Source organism: Populus alba, chromosome 2 (assembly GCF_005239225.2).
Source record: "Populus alba chromosome 2, ASM523922v2, whole genome shotgun sequence".
Classification (NCBI taxonomy): domain Eukaryota; kingdom Viridiplantae; phylum Streptophyta; class Magnoliopsida; order Malpighiales; family Salicaceae; genus Populus; species Populus alba.
This window is the reverse complement of record NC_133285.1, coordinates 9,013,194-9,034,179: the sequence shown is the minus strand read 5'-3', so window position 1 is coordinate 9,034,179 and position 20,986 is coordinate 9,013,194. Positions and strand designations below refer to the sequence as shown.

General features: G+C 31.6%; 2 protein-coding genes across 5 annotated transcripts; one reads left to right on the top strand and one right to left on the bottom strand.

Moving 5' to 3' along the window:
* The first annotated feature begins 967 nt into the window (after positions 1–967).
* On the top strand, positions 968–10,815 carry LOC118057693 (tubulin gamma-2 chain). 3 transcript variants are annotated; one of them, XM_035070343.2, is made up of 13 exons: positions 968–3,345; positions 5,742–5,906; positions 6,114–6,314; positions 6,467–6,578; positions 6,944–7,344; positions 7,628–7,681; positions 7,756–7,860; positions 9,295–9,369; positions 9,485–9,529; positions 9,715–9,843; positions 10,121–10,225; positions 10,301–10,377; positions 10,708–10,815. In XM_035070343.2, the coding sequence occupies exons 1-12, from the start codon at positions 3,337–3,339 to the stop codon at positions 10,367–10,369; spliced, it is 1,470 nt and encodes a 489-aa protein (XP_034926234.1). In that variant the 5' UTR covers positions 968–3,336; the 3' UTR covers positions 10,370–10,377; positions 10,708–10,815. The 3 variants fall into 3 exon arrangements, with proteins under 3 accessions (XP_034926234.1, XP_034926233.1, XP_034926235.1); XM_035070342.2 differs by having other exon boundaries at positions 10,301–10,815; XM_035070344.2 differs by lacking the exon at positions 968–3,345 and having other exon boundaries at positions 5,349–5,906; positions 10,301–10,815.
* Positions 10,816–11,758: 943 nt separating this feature from the next.
* Positions 11,759–17,592, bottom strand: LOC118057692 (mitochondrial carrier protein MTM1). Of its 2 annotated transcripts, none has more exons than XM_035070340.2 (11): positions 17,288–17,592; positions 16,941–17,203; positions 16,703–16,777; positions 16,447–16,563; positions 15,382–15,441; positions 15,047–15,217; positions 14,404–14,503; positions 14,131–14,228; positions 13,897–14,046; positions 13,228–13,286; positions 11,759–12,369 (listed from the first exon to the last, which is right to left on the bottom strand). In XM_035070340.2, exons 2-11 carry the CDS (start codon positions 17,175–17,177, stop codon positions 12,234–12,236), a joined length of 1,203 nt encoding a protein of 400 aa, XP_034926231.1. In that variant the 5' UTR covers positions 17,178–17,203; positions 17,288–17,592; the 3' UTR covers positions 11,759–12,233. The 2 variants fall into 2 exon arrangements, with proteins under 2 accessions (XP_034926231.1, XP_034926232.1); XM_035070341.2 differs by having other exon boundaries at positions 14,131–14,222; positions 17,288–17,591.
* Positions 17,593–20,986: the final 3,394 nt, after the last annotated feature.

Below are 20,986 nucleotides of genomic sequence, written 5' to 3'. Positions count from 1 at the left end.
GCGATATTTGGAGATGCAGTAATAGTTTTATTAAAATATTTTTTATTTGAAAATTTATTAAAAATATATTATTTATTTATTTTTTAAAAATTATTTTTGATATTAGTATATTAAAATAATTCAAAAATATAAAAAAAATAATTTTATATTAAAAAATTAAAATTTTAAAAAACATAATTTCAACTGTATTTCTCAATAATTATTTAATTTATTGATTTGTTAAAAGAAAAAAGAAAAAAAAGTTGGAAATTCTGGCTTGTAATTGTAATTGTAGAGTCCAATTCGGATTAGTTTGGAGACAAATGTTCAGATATTTAAGTGTGTTTTTTATAATGTGGTGTTAAGTTGATAATGCGGTGTAAAGTAATTTTGTAAAAATAGTTAGTAATTAAAATATATTAAAATGATATTTTTTTATTAAAACATCAAAACTATTAAAAAAATTATAAATATTAATTTGATATTTTAAAAAAATAAAACAAGATTTATAAAATATTTTTAAAATAGATTCAACTTAGTTACCAAACATGGACAAAGACTAGTTATTTAAGCCTGTTTTCATGCTGCATTCGAAAGGAATAAATGAAGGATAATGCTTTCGTAAAAATAAGCTGCTACGTGTCATTGAAATGAACAATTCAATACTCTAAACTGTCTTCTGACACGCGCGCTTTAAATATGATTAGCTAAAATATTGTTTTAAACTTTGCGTGCACGCTTTCAGGCTTTGATTGTTTTCGTTGCCTTCAAGTTTATGAGTCTTTCCATTAATTTCATGTTCCTTTCCAATTTAGATTGTTTTTTTTTCTTTTTTGAAAAAAAAAAAGGTAAGATGATAAATATTGATTCGAAAACAAGACATTAAAAAAAAAAAAAAAAACACTAGTGAATTGAGACCGGCCAAGTCAAGAGACTATTTGGTGATCTTAGATACTACAAGGACTAATTGATTGGTTTTAGTAAACTATGAGGACTAAATTACAATTTCTCCTCTAAAACCTCTATAAAACGCCTCTACATCCTCCAGCTAACTTTGCATATTTGGCCCAGTTACTCTAGAGGATTGAAGCTGTTAGGCTAAATAAGAGTGGAGGTGGAATGGAGTCGGTAGTAAGGCCACCTTCAAACATAGGCAGTGGACCAGGCGGGCAGCACACGAAGGAGCGGTGCGGGAACTTTCAGATGCCACTGCACTACCCAAGATACACCCTAGCCGAATATCAGACCATGCCAGAGTGGAAACTTGATTGCCTGCTTAAAGAGTATGGGTTGCCAATCACCGGAGATGTTGAACAGAAGAGGAACTTCGCCATGGGAGCTTTTCTTTGGTTCCATTAGACCTCTGGTTCATGTTGTTTTTTATCATATAATTATGATGCGAGGAGATCAGGTACTGTTGCTATGTCAGGTCATGTACATATATACCTGTTGATCTGTTTTTGTGTGTATGCTTGGATTGTGCTGTAAAATAGAAGGGAATTAGTGCACAGGCACGATTCTGGAAGGAGCAGTTTAATTAATCAAGTCTGGGAAATTAGTGTAGAGATTTGGTGATGTGTGTAGGAGGTCAGTGGACTAATCTGCTGTTTAGTGATTAGTTGATATTAATGATATGTGGGTGGTATCATGTAGGCTCTCGCTTTTGTCGTCTGATCAATAATCATTGTGATCTCCGCTTGGTGCAAAAGACGATGGAAATTATGGTCTTCCATTTCCTTTTTTTTTCTTTATTCCTTCAACTTTTTCCTTCTTACAAAACAGGCCTTTGCCCCGTGTTCTACCGGCAGTCTAGCTATTTTTTCCATGTTTAGCCGGCCGGTTATGTAATTATTTTTACAAAAAAAAAAAAATTCTAATTATAAATTAAAAGCCTATAAATTAATTTATGTAAATAAATTAAAAACCATCTTTATCAATAAAATAAATGATAAAAAAGTGTTAAAATTTCTATTTGTATCGCGTTGTTATGAGTCGAATAATTTTTTTTGTATGTGTTATTAACATGTTTTTTGATATCAAGTAAAAAATATAATTGTAAATTAAAAAGTTGATACTTACATGTAGTAAAATAAAGTGAAGATCATATGCGTTAATAAAAAACATGTAAGATGTCAAATTAATTTTTAGCATAATAGATAAATAAGATAATGTTGCAATTACTACAGTTGCTACGATAAAACACCATTTATTTTTAGTTTTGTGTAATAGTTTTTTGAAAAAAAAACTATAAAAGAAAAAAATTAAAAAATAATAAAGATGAGAAGAAAATAAATGGTATAAATTGGTTAAGTGTGGAGTGATAGATGTTCTAGGTGTAAAGAATAAAAAATAATATTTTTTTCATAAAAAGTGTAAAGGAAAAAAACTAAAAAAAAATATTACAATAAATTGAAGATAAAAACAAAAAAAAAATAGTGATAAATAGGTCAAGTGTGGAGTGATAGATATCCCAAGTGTAAAGAAAAAAAAATATTTTTTTTAGAAAAAGTGTAAAGAAAAGAAAAGGAAAAAACTAAAAAAATATTATAACAAATTGAAGATAAGAAAAAAAATGGTGATAAATAGATAAAAGTGTAAAGGAAAAAAAGTGATAAACATGTCAATTGTAAAGAAAAAAAGTAATAATTTTTTTTTCTAGAAAAAAAAAAAACCAAAAAATTACAGATTTGCTACTACTACAATAGAAAATTTGAAAAAAAAAATATTAATTATTCTATTTTTAAGATGAAATTTTTTTTTCTTTTAGTATATGTATAACGAGTTTGTTGTCCAATGCTCCAATGTAGGACAAAGCTTCTTATTTTTTTGCAACAACAAAAAAAATGTACAAACATTGTTAGTGATATAATAATATAAAAAATGATTTTGATTTGAGAAAAATTAATATATGCACTAAATTTTGAAAATGCATTATATTAGATCAACCCCAATCAACACAATTAAATATAAAATTCATGAACCATCTTTACTATTTCACAGCTTCTCTTCCATGTTAGATCTTTATTTGGTTTGACCATGATAAAATGTGAGGTTCAATTGATGAGCTATTAAAAAACTAGAGACTCAATTGAAAAAAATAATTAGACCAGGGTGAAATGAAATTCAAGACTCAATGAAGAGTTAGTATTGATTGAGGGAATAAGATAAAAAAAAAAAAAAAAAAAAAAGGGGCAAGTGAGCAGTATACAAGCACCAGTATGTGAGTAAGGTCATTTGTGGTTTGGTGGTGCATACGGTGGTCTCCCATCTCTAAAGGTTTTTGTTCTTGACACCGTTGGATTTGTTTTATCAAGACGATCATCCCAAAATAACACATGGTTGAAAAGGAGTCTCGACATGGCCCTAGTGATCATTTCTTCTTCTCTCTCTTTTCTTGTTTTTTTTCTCTTCACAATGACCATTTTTTGGAGTGTCTTGTGTGAGAACAATAAAAGTAACTCTTTTTAGTATGAGGTATGAGTGTTACTAACATGTATTTCATTTTTTCTTTTATTTTTAAGAAACTAGAGTTGTATTTAAGTACTCAGTTGTACATATAAAGAGCTTATTATTGTATAGAAGAAAGAATGTGAAAATATAGTTGCATTTTTGCAATGGAATCATTTAGCATCTGCACCCTATAAGAGAGTTTTGTGGACCTGAGGGAGCTAAAATCTATGTGGTAGAGAGATTAGATGCTTTTTTTTTTTTCTAGAGTTTTGTCGGTCATGGAAAAAATTTGTTTGTAAATGGTGTGGAACTAGAATAAAATAACTCTTTATTCAATTTTATATTAACATCGCCATCGATAAAGTCATGAAAAAAAACTTTATAGAGAAATTAAAGGTTTCATGGGCTACGATCCTGGATCAAGATGTATGGGCTTGGGTATAAGCTTTGTGTCTAGACTTGATTATTCATTAAAAAAAAAAGTCTCTCTTGAAATGAGTACTCTTTGATTATTCATTATAAAAAAAAAGTCTATAATATTTAAGGTTGAATTTCATAATTCAAGCATGGTAGACTTGGACATGTTAAATTTAACACTACTAAAAGAATGATGCATTTAAATTTTATTTCTAGTTTATAAACTAATAGGAAAGAAAAATATGTAATTTGTGTATAAGCTAAACAACTTCTACAGATTTTTAATCTAGCAGGTAAGGAAAAAAAATATTAGAGTTAATACTTACTGATATTTGTGATAGTAATAGAGTTTTTGATTTGTAGTGGGTAAAAAATATTTTATAACTTTTATTGATAATTTTTTTAAAATATTATTATGTTTATTTAACTAAATCTAAAATTTAATTGTTTGATAAGTTTAAATTTTTTAAAGTAAAAGTAGAAAATCAATAAGAAAGAAAAATAAAAAAAATTAATGATTTAATAGAGGTGGTGAGTGTATTTCTAATGAAATGAATGAATTTTTAGAATTAAATAGTTTTACACATCAAGTAACACTTCATTATTCATCAGAGTTTAATAAGATAACATAAAGAAAAAAATAGAACTTAATATATATATGATTAATGCAATGTTAATTAGTTATGATTTTTCTAATAACTTATGGGGTGAAATTTTGTATTCTTCTTATTATATTATTAATAGAATTCCTTATAAAAATCTGGATAAAATGCCATATGAATTTTAGAAGTGTAAAAAATCATTCTTTAAAATATTTTAAAGTGCCGGTGTGTTAAGATAAAGTGAATATTCCAATTACTAAGGAAAGCGAAATTGGTCCTGAAACTATAAATGGTGCATTTGTTGGATACAACTATTATTTTTAGTTTTAAATTCTAAAGTTCTTGAAATTAGAAATAATAAAATTATTGGGTCATGTAATGTAATCTTTTTTTGAAAATATTTCTTTAATAAAAATAAGTTGTCTAAACTTGTTACTGAAAGTTTTTATTCTAAAATAAATATTTTTTTTATAATCACTCTGCTAGTGAAATTAGAAAGAGTAAAAGAAATAGAAGAGCAAAAGATTTTGGTTTTAATTTTCATACCTTTTTTAATAATTTAAAATTATTTTCTAAAGCATTTCAATGTAATAGAGATAGAAAAGCAAAATACTTTTGGTGCTAATTTTTTTTTGAAAATGAACCTAGAATATCCAATGAAGCTATACATAAAACAAGATATGTGTGCATGACTGAAAAAACATAATACTAGTAAAACCTTAAAATTACATACATGTCTTGTGTGTCATAAGTTTAAACTTTCAAAAACCTAATTAAAAAACATCATCATTACTATGATTTTTCAAGTTGAGATTTATTGGCACTAAGTATAAGTTCAAATCTTGAAGGTACCTAATATCTATTTTACAGCATTAATTACTCATTCTTATTTTATATAATTTAAAATTATGTGGGAGAACTTAAAATCTTGATTTAAAATTATAATTAATGATAGTTATTCTTAGTAATTAATAGATTTTATTAACTTAGTTGTTAAGATTAAATTAATTAAGTTTAATTATTTTAAATATATTTGGTAACTAATATATATAATTTATATACAAGAGATATACCAGAAACTAAGTAAAATAAAAAATAATTCTAATGGTGAGAATGTTTTTTCCCCCATCCTAATCACATGCCATTTAAAAGCATTTATTTAAGCAAGCGCGCACGCACGTAAATCCAAAATTTCGGAGATTCCCTCCTTTTCCCTCTCTTTTTAAAATCCTTTCCGCGCCAGATTCACCACTGGCATTTTCATCTCTCTCTCCGTCGATCCCAAAACCCTAGTTTTCCCGAGAAAAGAAAAAGGCAAACGGAACGAAAATGCCGAGAGAGATAATCACGCTGCAAGTAGGACAATGCGGGAACCAGGTCGGCATGGAGTTCTGGAAACAGCTTTGCCTCGAACACGGCATCAGCAAAGATGGCATTCTCGAAGATTTCGCAACTCAGGTAGGTCTTCGATTCTCACTTTCTTTTATGTTTGGCTGTTGAAAAATGAATTGTATTCTATTATCCTAAACAAAGTGTTGGAATTTAACTGTATACTTTATTATTATTATTATTTTACCTTTCTGCTATTAATTCGGAAATTCAAAATAAAATAAAAATATTTGGAACTTAATTAACGTATATTTTGTCGAATTTGGTGTGACTCAGGGAGGTGATAGGAAAGATGTGTTTTTCTACCAAGCGGATGATCAGCATTACATACCACGAGCTTTACTAATTGATTTGGAGCCCAGGGTCATCAATGGAATTCAAAACAGTGAATATCGTAATCTTTACAATCATGAGAACATCTTTGTTTCAGATCATGGTGGTGGTGCAGGAAATAACTGGGCCAGTGGATATCATCAGGTTTGTTGCTTGTCTGTGCTGTGTGACGAATGATTTTATTTTGGGTATCCAAGGTAAAAGAGTTCTTGCCTTTTCGAAAGTTTTGCAGTTAGGCTCTTATTGTCATCAACTGAATTTGTGTGATTCATGTTTATTTATATATTTTTGATCAGGGAAAGGGCGTTGAAGAGGATATAGTGGACATGATTGATAGAGAGGCAGATGGAAGTGATAGCCTTGAGGGTTTTGTTCTGTGCCATTCAATTGCTGGAGGAACAGGCTCAGGTTGCTTCACTTGTCATTGCCTTTTCTTGTCTTTAAAAAGCTCTGAAGTTGCGATGCAATTTTGCAGTACTCTTGTACAGACAATATTACCACCATTTTTTGTTAGAATCTGACAAATGGTCCAGATCTGAACACTTGAACGAACATTGTTCCACCATGCTTCGTTTGGTTCAAAATCAGACAGCTCTTGGTTTGTGATACATAATTTGTGCATCTTAGCTTGATAATGCTGTGGCCAGTATCAACTTAATGCAAATGTCTGCACATTGTATGAATTTAATTGCGGCTAATATATGTTGGAACTCGGATAAGTTTTTTTACATTACTGTTTTCTTACTTCTTGAGTGGTGCATTGTATAATGAAGGTATGGGGTCGTATCTGCTAGAGACTCTAAATGATCGCTATAGCAAAAAGTTGGTACAGACATACAGTGTATTTCCTAACCAGATGGAGACAAGTGATGTGGTAGTTCAACCCTATAACTCACTTTTAACACTGAAGAGACTGACTCTAAATGCGGATTGTGTTGTCGTTCTGGACAATACTGCACTGAATAGAATTGCTGTTGAGCGCCTACATCTGTCAAATCCCACATTTGCTCAAACAAACTCTTTGGTATCTACTGTAATGTCTGCTAGCACGACTACTCTGCGGTATCCAGGATATATGAACAATGACTTGGTTGGTCTTCTTGCATCATTAATTCCAACGCCAAGATGTCATTTTCTTATGACTGGATATACACCACTCACAGTGGAGCGCCAGGTCAGATTCGAACTTGATTCAATTTAATTTCTTCGATGGTAATCTTTTGTTTCATTAATAGTTTTATAGTTGAAAGTCTCAGTTAATCAATATTTGGAATCTCATCAATAATTTTATGGATTTTGGGGGAGACATAGCTGGACTATTTCAGAAACAATAATTACTGGCTCCATCAAAATAGATTTTATTGGTTTCTCATTTCTTTAAATATTTAATCTGGGCATGCTCATGCTCTTAAAGGAGGTTTTTTGCTGATGCTCTGATGCAAATAATCTCATGACAGGCTAATGTGATTCGTAAAACTACTGTACTGGATGTTATGAGGAGACTGTTGCAGGTGAGAAATTTCATTCATTATTGTTTAACTAAAGTGCAGATAGGTATTCACCTGACCCTGTCCTTTTTTTGCAGACCAAGAATATCATGGTTTCCTCTTATGCGCGAACAAAAGAAGCTAGTCAAGCAAAGTACATTTCAATATTGAATATTATTCAGGGAGAAGTGGACCCTACTCAGGTAATAATCTCATATAGTTTATGAATCTGTTAGAGAAGTATTTTACCGTGGAAGGCTGCTTGAAAAGATGGCTGAACTTGTTTAGTCCTTTATATTTGGAAAATCAACCCTTAGCTTCTGAACGCCCCTTTTCTCCATAGTTAACTCATAAATTGGCTTTATTATGTAATACTTCAGTTTCAGTATGCTGGCTTTTCGCTAAGTCAGCCTTGCTGCACGTCAGTGATGGATGCAGGGCCGAATCATAAAAGGGTTTGTTATATATTAAAATTTATAAGAATTATTCATTCATATCTGTTGAAAAACTATTTCAACTTTTTATATAAAAAAATAAAAAATCATAATAATACTGAATAAAAAAAAATCTCATTTAAATAGAAAAAAAAACTAGAAATGCATCATAATAAAAAATAGAAAAATAAAATATAAAAAATATCTATTTTTCAAAAAAATCTTATGCATCAGTCTCTTCGAGTTGGAAGAAACTTCTTATTAAAAACTAACCTCCATCAATAACATCTTTTTGTTTGAGCTATCCCATTAAGGTCCTAATATCTTTGTGTGAGCAATTCTATTATGGATCCTTAACACAACTTCTTTGAGTAAATTATCTCATTATAGATCTTTAACATAATACCTTTATATAAGTTGTTTTATTGTGGGTTTCATTACCAAGATTGGGAAAGACACCAACTAATGCAGACAAAAACAACACACTACTTGAATGTTTTTTTTAGAGAATTAGAGAAACCTTCTTATCTTCTCCTCCACAAGCACGTTATATTTTGTAATTCTTCTAGTTGTAGTTGTTCTAAAACACAACAAAGCAAAATAATAACCAATGACCGTTGTGCTTTTTTCTAGCAATGAATCTGCAACACACAACAAAACAAAATAATCAGTGATGATCATTGGACTCCTATACCTATTAATACAAGCCGAAACAAAGGATAAAAAGATTTGTTACATGTCAAAACCCGCAGAGACCATAAGTATAAGATACTCTCAAAATATTTCATTTTATTTATTCAGGTCTCTATGTATCAAATTCTGTTACAACTCTTTATATAAAAAAAATATAAAACCCTAATAATGCTGAATAAAGAAAAAACTAGAAAAAATATTCTGTTTCAAATAGAAAAAAGACAAGAAAAAGTATCATAATATAAAATAGAAAAAAAATAAAAAAAAATATCTATTTTCCTGAAACAGCTTTCCATCGGTTGGTCAGTGTGTTGATCCTGTTTTCTCTGGTAGCTCTGACCAGGCTCCCTTTCTGCTTGTTACATGGCACTTTACATATCATTACAAGGAGAGGATGCTATTATTTGAGTTGATATTTTGTACTTAGAAGGTTCATAAATGCAAGCATCTTTTTTTTCATTTTTCTTACGAGTAAATTCACCAGTATTGGATTGCCAACTCTTTTATCAGGTTCATGAAAGTTTGCAGAGGATTCGTGAAAGAAAGCTCGTTAACTTTATTGAGTGGGGTCCTGCAAGTATTCAGGTCTTTTTCTGTCTAAACAAAGAATAAAAATCTCTCTTTATTTCATCTATTTTTTTGCCTCTTCAAACCAGTAATAATATCTGTAATGTTATCTTTTGTCCTTTTATTTTTGAAGGTTGCTCTGTCTAGAAAGTCTCCTTATGTTCAAACTGCCCACAGGGTAAGAACTTATTCCATGCCTTACTTTCTCTGTTTTGGTTTATTTTTCCTTAAAATCTTACCAAGAACAATTTTTTTTTTTTTGTTGAGATCATGTTATTCAGTTTTGTAAACCTTGTAATGTTTAGTGTATTGGAATGATATACGAATTTTGAGAAAGAATAAATGAACGTGCTGCATTTGTAGGTAAGTGGTCTCATGCTAGCAAGCCACACCAGCATCCGCCACCTCTTCAGCAAATGTTTGAGCCAGTATGAGAAGCTGAGAAAAAAGCAAGCATTTCTTGACAACTACAGAAAATTTCCGATGTTTGCTGTAAGTTGCCTTCATGTTTCCCTCATGCTTCTGGTCAGTTGTCAATTTATGGATAATGCTATACACTGTTTTATCTTCAGCTAGTAGTCTTGAACAAAGAATCCATGTTTTCGATCAGGAAACGCTCTTATAGCTCTTGGTGCTCCATTTCAGTTGAGCAACATGATTTTGTCAATCTCCACTAGACTGTTTCTTGCCAGAGTGTAGAATGCCTCTACATTAGATGTGCTAGCTTTGTAGGCTGCTTTTTTATTATCTAATGCAAAATGTTATTCAGGACAACGATCTTTCTGAATTCGATGAATCACGGGACATAATTGAGAGTTTGGTTGATGAGTATAAAGCCTGCGAGTCCCCAGATTACATCAAATGGGGAATGGAGGTATATTCCTACTGCTCCTGACGTTCCCCAGATTACATCTCATCTCAATGCTGCTGATTTTACTTTCTATTGCAGGATCCCAACAATCTTCTAACAGAAGAAGGCAATGCCAAAGGATCGGCGGATCCGAAATTGGCAATTTAAATTACCAGGTTAAAAATTCATGTGGAATTGCTTGCATTCTAGGTTTTAGTTGTGTTTCCTGTCAGTGAGAATTACTTCAATGAGTTGAGATTTATCTGACGTAGAATGCCTTTCTGGAGCATGTCATCGCAACTTGAGCATGTATAAGACTGCAGGCTGTAAAAAATTAGCTCTAATGAATGTCTATGCAAAATAGATCGCAATGTACTGTTAGCTTGTTATACTTTCACGTTGAGGGAGTTGCTTGTCATCTTGTTTGTTCTCAGATCTCTTACTTTTGTATTCTCTGTTTACTTACTGCTGATAGGTGACTAGCTTTGAATTTTGCTCATTTGCAGAATGTAGTTATAAAACTGAAAGCACAGTTAAGGACTGAATGTAAATAACTGTAGCAAATTTATGGTTCGAGATGTCTTCTTTAGGGGGGAGGATTGGTGATTTACTGATTTGTGGTGTTTTATTTATTTGGGTGTTTGATTTTGTTAGTCTTCGCGGGGAAAAAAAGAATCTCAAGACATGGCATTTGCAGCATATTTTGTGATCACGTCCACGGTATGTTGATAATGTTATAATTGGTAAACATGCGTTTTTTTTTTTTCAAAAAAAAAAGTTGCAGTGGCTAAACTTTTTTAGCTAAAATAGCGTAGCCAGAAACTTGTTTGTGAAAAATATCACGGTTTATTAAGATGCGTAGGTTTTATATACGTGACCAATTGAGACGTGTAAATCTCATATACACGTTCTTAAAATTGCAATGACAGGAGTATTTTTTTAGCCTTGCAACTCTGATAAAAAAAAAAAAGACAAAAAACTCAGCAGGATATATTTGACACAATTCACCTAACATTGATTTCATTTCATTTCAACTTAACTCATAATTAAATAAATTCAATTAATTTTATATTTCAAATCATAATATATATAAATTTTAAAATTTCAAATTGAATTCAAATCTGTTAATTATTTATTAGCCGATGAATATCAAAGTTTTTTTTTATAAAAAAGAAATAACATCACTCTTAAAATGAATATTAGAATATGAATTCTCAATGTTAGGGAAAATAAAGAGAATTATATTCTGTATTGAAAAGAAAAGAAATATTGTTATATTTTATAAAGTAAGAGACACCAAATCAATAAAATTTAGTTATTAAAAGAAAAACTAAAATTATATCTTGAAGTTTCAAAATATAATTTATTGAGAAACTCATAAAATTTATTATTTATAAATTTTAAAACTTTGTTGTATCCTGAAAATATATTATAATTCTAGAATAAACATAATGAAGACAATTTTATCTAAAATTCAAATTTCAAATGAAATTTGACTGATGTAACCGCCTACCATCAATTCTAAAAAGAAAAGGAAGAAAAGAGCTGTTAAGCCCGTTACAAAAGCAAGGGTGTCAAGCGAGAGCTCGACTGTAAGTAAACACCACGATAACACTGCACAATTTCATATTCCATTTTTTTACAATTGCAAATCAGGCTTGAAGCGTTAAAAGGATAACAGAGAATAATGATTATAATAAAACAAAATAAAGCAAGACATATTTGCATTTCAGGAAAAAATTGCAGTGCGAGTAAAAACTATCCCGGAATTCCCAGGCCCCAAGAAGGTGATTTCTTATTGTCTATGTCTCTATCCTGTTGCTTTTGAAGCACTAAGATCCTTCCCTGTTTGCCAAAGCTCACAAGATACTTTCAATGGAATGCGGGGCTGAGTGACTCTTTTCCTAATATCTTTTTTTAATTTTTTGAAGACAAGTCAACGTCTCATAATGCAATCACACTTGCCAACGTTTCTTACCAGGAGGAGTCATTCTCAATTGACGTACAGAACCAATGCTGATGTTTATCCCTTTCATTTTGTGAACTGGTATCTGTGATATAAAGTGTATTTGACGACTTCGTAAAAGGAAACGACTATTCCAACAGAAGGGCCAGCACGAGCAACACGGGGACCAACTCCTGCAAACAGTCCCTTAACTCCTCCATCCCTGTTCCACAAAAAAAATACGGTGAGAGTGGTTGACTAGAAATATGTGAAGCATAAATGGCACTGACATGGCTGTTGGAGTGGTGAACTTTTGCTTCCTCTGTGATCAGTAATGCATATTTCTAAAGATAGAAGGAGAGACAGAATGTGAAAATATTGACCTTCTAACTCTAAGATGTCAACGATGGGGAATTAAACCCGTGCACAGTAAGGCATTCAAGCTTTCCTAGCAGGACCGGCATTATCAGAATACTTCCCAGAATTGGTCACCGATTCAAGTTTGTAAAGCACAGTTAATTTGTAAGTGACCACACAACAATTTCATGACATGGTTTCAAATGATAAGGGATACATCAAACCCTAAGATTCACCCCACAGCCAGAGCAAATTTGATCAGCAGCTTACAGACTATCAATCAGGATAATGTGGTCCTATCCTATAGATGATGCTCTCTGTAGGTGCCTATCGTTAGATTACAAAAGCCCCATCGCGGAGAATCTTTAGACTGGGCATGTAGCAAGAGAGTATGAGTGCATCAACTTAACATCACCAATAAACCCACTCAAAGCAAAGAGATAATCGCCTGGTTCTTAAGCAACTTCCTCGTGAATGAAGAATAACATAAAAACAAACCATCTAGATGGTGGCCCCTAGGTGGCCCAGTGGTAAGAGCTTGGAACCAAGAGGTTTGCTCCCTCTGTGGTCTCAGGTTCGAGCTCTAGATTGTTTATATGATAGTTACTGGAGGCTTATATGGTCGTTAATTTCAGGGCCCGTGGGAATAGTCGAGGTGCGCACAAACTGGCCCGGACACCCACGTTAAACTAAAAAAAAAAAAAATAACATAAAAACAACATACCTCCAGATCTCCAGCAACGTTCGTGTTGTTGTCATATTTAATGCCCTAGTCGGATCCTTCTATAGTTGCAAACATCACAAGCGTTATGCCAAAACAAAAAACAAATATGCATGTTAGTGATCGACTAGAAGTTTTTATGTCAAAGTTGATAAAATATAATGTCAATTGCCAACTCCAATAACAACAGCTATGACATGTGATCATTTTAACATGGACAATCATTTCAAAGCAGCAAAATTAAATGAAAACACAGCAACTACGCCTGTGCTCACATCCCTGCTGAAATAATATTGAAAGTACGGTAGTCTAAGGGGGGGATGCATGTGGCTGTCAATTTTCAACTCAAATATTAGCTTTAGGCACTTTATCTCGTACAAAGACTATCAGACTAATGTACAGTATCATGCAGTGGCAGCTTCAATTCTAGATGCATACCAAGTCATCGAGTATCTAACCTACAGAGAATTGTAATCCTTCCTAATTCCATTTAGGTTCAGATAATTATAACATATAACAGGTATAACTAAAATTTCAAGACCCATCTCGATATTGGTAGTTCTCATGCAATGATAACTGATACAGTTTGTCAACAGTATACCTCTGTTTTACTCATTTTTTCTTCTGAAATTTTTTTATTTATGTTAATAAAGGCTGGTTTTACAGACTCACCTCTATCTGCCTTCTGGTCTTTGCGACATCAAATGGACACGTAGCAGCTGCTGCAAGGGTTCCTGCAACAAAGCCAGCTGAAAAGTTTGCCCCAAGGACACAAGATGCCCCAGCTTCATCACCCAAGAGGGCAAGAATTTGTCTCCTGATCTGCAGGAAAAGCAGCTTCGCATTCAATAAGCGTGATCCAAATATATTTGAAAAATCATGTTTTTCTAGATAATAAAAACTCACAGGCTCAAGGGTTGCCCAGCAGATTGCAGAGAAGGGGACATCACGAGCAAGCTGTGCTCCAAGTCCAGTCCAAAGGATGCGGTAGCTTTGCACTGTTACTTAAAGTTAATTACATTATTTGTGCTTGGTAGAAAAGGCAATACAAAAAACTACAGCAATTCATTTTAATTTATTATACTGACAACTCAATTTAACAGTCTCAATCAGTAGAATCAAATCTGTCAGTCAGAGAGAGACCAAATCAACACATTATAAACTTGGACATCAACTTACACTTTTGAGTGTTGTTTGTTCCCCCAACTGGATTGATGACCTCAATTAATGTCTTCCACACTCCTGAAGGCTTCACACCAGCTTGTGTTTCTTTAAATGCCTATTATTAGTCAGAGGTAATTAGAATGCAGAATGGATTCTCCATAATATATAGCTTTCTCAATGCATGTGGTGGTAAGCCTTTATCACAGATATCAAAATTCTCAAAAGGAATGGCAGTTTAAGGATAGCAAAAATGAGCAAGAAACATTATCTTAGGATTAACAGTTTGAACATTCTTCCTATGATCGTTGCTCAGTAGCAACTTAATCACTCAACAGAGTTAGTAATCTAATAATCTGTTCCAACATTAATTACTCCCTAATTTCACCTGGTTAACACATGCATTGCACAATCTTACTCCTATCAGAAACTAACACATACTTGAATGATTTTTTACTGACATCAAGTTTATTGGATTGGATAAAATGCCCACAACTAGAATATTTACAGTATGTGCAGTTACAAATATATGTGATGATCTTCATAACAAAGGATTGAGGTATAAGGTAACCAATCAGGATCAAGTAAACTAATCAAGTTAGCAATCCATGGACACCTTAACAAATGTGATGCTAAAAAACAAAACCAACAAGCAAACTACCTGCATGCGGGTCCTTGCCAGCTCCACTGGATAACAAGTAATACAAGATATTGAGCGTGAAACTGCCCCTGCAACTAGCGGGACATAAGGTGTCAAGGCTGGACAATTCTGAATTGTAAATTCTTCCATTGAATTCCGGAAAATGTCGTAACAAGGCATGTAGATTCCAACCTAGTTTACATTACAAAAAAACACAAACACCATCAGCAAAACATGACCCAGAAGATGCGAACAATATCTTCGTGTAAAATCAGCTTCCAATCCATTATCCCAACACTCTGTGAAAGGCATAAACCATAAGAGAGGAGGAAATCTCTTCTAATCTAGAGACTTACAGTGGGGACAGCCAAAGCTAAGCTTGCATTTGTGCCTCTCCATAGTCTTCCAATACCTTCCTGCACAAATTCACCCCTGTGAAGCCTCTGAATAAGTACATTCTTGCCAAGCACTAATTCAACCAGAAAAATAACAAATGCACCAAAGTAGAAAGAAGACAAATAACTTAGCAGCACAAAGACATAATAATCTATAACTACATAGAAATTGCTGCCCTACTTCCATGGCACTAAGAAGTCATTTCATATAGAAAAATTTGTTGATGCATTCTGCTTTCCAACTCCCATCTATATTAGCACAATAGATCGCAGCATCCCACCAGCCTAGCTTGGTGCAGACACTATGTTTCCAAAAATCAAAGTTCATACAATGCAAAGAAAATTAACAAAATTATCAGCCCTGAAACACTAAAAACCATTCTCAAAACTCTGCATTGCCTTTATATGCCAACAATTCTTCCATACCGAAAGGAAAAAAAAAAAAACCTTAAATTTTCTGCTTCTTTAACGCATCAACAGCATGCATTAATGTGTTTAAGATTACAAAAATGACTGCATCGTAAAGTTTAAGACTATATGTTGACACCAAAAATCCATGCAGCAATTTGATGCATGCATGGTTCTCTGAGATGGAACTACATCATAAAAACACCCATCACAGGAGCAAAACAATCAACTAATTGATATTGAAAGACCCAAAGAATTCTTCCAATGTATCATTTCAAGGTCCAATAGAATTCATAATAAGAATTCCCTGTCATCTTTCCTTGGAAGTTGGAATACCAACAAAGCACATCATTTAAGAAAGAAGTTGGGCCCATTACTTGCAACATTATCAAGTTTAAGGGGCCGTTTGGAATACACCGTTTGGAACACAATAGCATTTCTTTAAAAAAAAATTGAATTTTTTTTATTTAAAATTATTTTTTTAGATATTTTAATGTTGCTTTATTAAAAATAATTTTTTTAAAAAATAAAAAATATATTATTTTCATATATTTTCATATAAAAAATATTTTAAAAACAACAATCACTACACTTTCATATTCTAATTAACTCACTAACCTGTCGAATCACTTTATTGAAAACATCCAATGCTCCCTTGTACCGATTACATTCTGAAGCGCACAATTGTTGCGAGCCAGGAACTGCATGCGATGAACTTTTCACACAAGGAAACATCTGGAATAGAACCAAAATTAACACTGTTCAATATGCTATTTACCAATCACTCTCCTAATTTCATTCCTTCCTCATAATTTAAAAAATAAAAATCAATAAAAATCTAATTATGTTCAAGTTTATTAGTATATGGTAATACCGTATTTGATTCAAAACTCGCCGTTCCACATAGACCTTGGTAAGGAACTCCAGCTGCCTGTGCCTGCAACCTTGTCTATGAAAACAGGTAAACAAATCATTAATTAAATTAAAGCATAATCACTCACAAAACAGATTTAATTAAGTAAACAAGAGAGAGAGAGAGAGAGAGAGAGAGAGTTGGAGAAAACGAGTGGCAATTGAGAAATTAAAGTAAAAAATGTAAGGGAGTTCGTTACCTTGGCAACATCGAGAGGGTTAACAATGACGGCGGAAAGAACAGCGGCACCAGCGGCAGCGAAAGCTCTCTCAGCAAAACCTAAATCAAAATCTGAGGCTGATGGAACTGATTTTGATTCCTCATTTTTAGGACTACCTTCTTTGTTGATTCCTTCAGTATCAACTCTTGTTGTGGTTGTTGTTGCTGCTGCTGCGGTTATCCATGAAGGCAAGCTCTGCCTTGATGATCCCGCCATTTCCTCCTGTTTCTTCTCCTCTTTCTCTGTTATTCATTAAAACAAAATCGTTTATTATTATTATTATTTTGGTGATTGAACAAGTCAATTTCGATATTGATACTACTCACCTATATGGACTGAATCTTAACCAGGGAATTGAATTGGATTGAAGAAAAGGGAAGAGGAGAGAGGGGAGTTTGTTGTTGGTTACTGTCAGAAAAACAGGCGGGTTGTTATATCTTTATTTGTTTTCATCTTGTATTCTAGACGTTTCCAAATCGCAATTGCATTGGGAATCAACTTGATTCGTAATGAAGATATGAATAATCGATTGATTCGTGGCGTGGAAATAAGGGCGCCATACAATTTGGGAGAGCTGCTGTCCTCTGACTTGTGAGCGGCAGAGACCAGAATAAACATGAAAAGGCTGGCTTAAGCTCAGGCTAGTAAGCCGCAAAAATAGACTATCAAACTAGTTTTAAAATTATTTTTATTTTTTATTATTAAATTATTTTAATATGTTTATATGAAAATAAATTTTTAAAAAATAAAAAAATATTTTAATATATTTTTAAATTAAAAACACTTCAAAAAAAAAAAATCAAAATCCTAAACGGCTCCAAGAGGACTGGATCTTTGTCTGGTATTTGGAATTGGAATTGGAATTGGGCTGGAGAACTTTCTTAATGGAAAGAATCTAAGCCCATAAAAGAAAAAAAATTCCTTCCTCCGTCAATGGATTCCTCGGATGCTCTTGCAAGCTGGATTCAACTTTCTTCTTTTTTTGTCGCGTGACCATTTTTAGATTTGAATTTAAACAAAGGCAGACAGTAAGAAATATTTTTTTTTTGTAAATGCATTAATTTGGATATAAATGGTAACAACGTCTTTGACCCAATCATAATATGTAAAAACTGATACTAAAATTAATATTTAATTATTAAAAGAATCTCTCTCTCTCATAGGCATTTACCAAAACAATTTGAACTCCCATCTAATTGGAAATTCCCTCTGTAAGTGAAACAAGCGAGCAAATTGAATGCTAGTGTTGCTTTTGGTTTATTACGGGATGGCAAGAATAAAAGATTCCGTACCAAAGTGAAACAAGCGAACAAAATTGGTGGCATTTTTAAATTTTCGCAAATAATTCACTTTAAATCTTCATCTTTCAAATTTATACATTTTTTTATCCCTTTAACTTTCAAAAATTCAATTTTAATTAAGAACTTTATTTTTATTATTTTAGTCCCTGGTTTGTGAGAAGAAAGAAAAACATCGAATTCTAGTTGTAGAGAAATAAAATTATTGATTGACATTATTTTTTACTATTATAATGGTTAATCTTGTTATAACCAGGTTCCATTCGATGAGAAAAGTTTTACTATAATGTTCTTTGTTTTTCTCATTGCCTGAAAAGCTAGATTTGATCTAAAAAGTAATTTGAAATATTTGGATTGAATTTGGGTTTTTGAACTAGCTTTTGGCTTATTTAAAGCTATAAACAAGTTTCTTTATCAAGGTTTTAGGGTTTTTTTATATGTATTTTAGGCTAGAATGGTTTGAAAATGGTATTTTTGACAAAAAAAATAAAAAACTTACCTTAATTTCCCTGTAACCTTTTAATTGCTGGAATTTAAGGTTATAGGTGACGAGTCATCTGCATAGTTTTTATTAAAGAGGATGAACAATATGTTGTTCACCCTATGATATTTTGAGAAAAAAAGTGAAAAATGTAAAAATCAAAAATCAAAAGCTTCATTGTTCATGACAATAAAGCTACAATAAAGAACCCATGTATTTTTCTATATACGGTAATAAAAGTGGAATGCAACACAAGGATAAACTATAAATTTTAGCTTGAAGGGGCTAAGATACATAGATAGAACTAAAAAAGATAAAATTTCATTTTAATAAGCTCAATAATTGATGGGATGTATTTTAACGAGGAACATTTTCTAGCCCACCAAGTTCATCATTATTACTTCCTAACCAGGAGCAAAGCTCAATAAAATTACCTTGATTTTTTGAATCATGGCTTTGATTGTGACTTCTAAAGGTATATACTTGGAATGTTCATCATGAAATAATATCAATTGTAGACTTGAGGCATAGGTGATTATTCTCGACATTTTGTAATGCTTGCTTATTTACCAAGTTATGAATATATATCTTGTGATTGACTCATTAGGTCTCAATATTTCATTGTAATTTTACGTGGTGAATTTTCCTTCCCAACAAAGGACAATAAATTCTATAGGTGAGAAAAAAACTGAAAAACTGATAACCAAGAAAACCAGAAAAAAAATCGAAAAAACTAAACTGTGAAAAAAAAAGCGGATTAAAATTTTAAAAAAACCGACCAGTTCGGTTTTATAAACCTGAAACTGAAAAAATTGAATCGGACTCAAACCCAAAAAAAAAGCAGAAAAAAACCGAGTTAAATCGGAAAAAACCAAGCCAAACCGGTTTGAACTTGTTTTTTTCCCTAAAAAAATTGATCCAAATTGAAACCGGTCGATTTGAACCGGTTTTGGTTTTTTTAAAAAAAATTCAGTTTGGTTACTTTTTTTTTATAAAAACTAAACCGAACTGAAAATAATCACCCCTAATAAATCTCATCATTTAGCTTTCTTTAATTAACAAAGCTTTTAGATACAAAAGCATACAATCTCAACCTTCTTGTTGGCTTATCAAAAAGGTAGCAAGGTAGACAAAATATAGCATTCAAGTACTCTAGCAAACTTGAAAATACTTTAAATCATGAAGTTTGAAATAGATGACGGAGATTATCATCTTTTCAAAAAGAATACTATAAATACATAAGTTGGAATGGACTTGCTTTGAGATAATCACGATGAATTTATGTTCTTTGATTAACAAGAATACCTCATGTCATTGGATGGAATTATGGATCGCGTTTCAAAGAAGTAATATTTATTTTTTCAAGTTGAATTGTTTGATTTTTAAAAGGACATTCATTGAATTTTTAAATTTCAAGAGTTATCAAGATTTGAAGAAGCAATTGCAATGTTTGAAATAGTAGCTACAATTCATTGATGTCTAAGAGTTTTCCATTCGGTTTCTTAAATAAAAAGAGAGTTTTTTGTTTCAACATCTCTACTCTTGAAACTTAATTCAAGACAAAGTATACCTAAAAAATATCATAACCATTAGTTCACGAATTAATCTTATAGATTAATAATAAAAAATTTAATACATTGAATACATGATAATTACTTATCTAATTGGTGTTATTAAATATTGAAGTAATTAAATTCCAAAAGAATTCAATTTTATATAATTCACAAAAACCCATCAAAACCCTAAATGCAAAACTAAGAACTTTAGTATGAGGGGCCAAGATATATAGACATTAGTAAAAATAAATAAATTCAAAGTCAACATAAATGCAATTCTTTTTTTCTAGAGTTAAAAGTGTAATTTTAATTTTTTTATATGAAAGAACATAGACATATAAAAAGAAATCACAAAAGTGAATTAACTAGTTTCACATCTTATAGCCTTAAAAATAAAAAAAAAATTATTTAATTCATAAAAAACCCATCAAAACTCTAATACAAAAAAATTACAAAATATAAATTTTGAAGCATATAACGAGAAGAATGAGAAGTACCTCAATTCTTGTTTGGTTTTGTATTTATTAGTACAAGAGAAAAAATAATCAAAGCACAAACTAATCTGTGGCTATTGTCGTCATCATGAAGAAAAAAATCGGTATAGAGATGGAATAAAAGACATAATATATATCTTTTTTAATTTATAGTTATGGATTTATTTTTATTTCATTTAATAATGTTTTGGGTTTA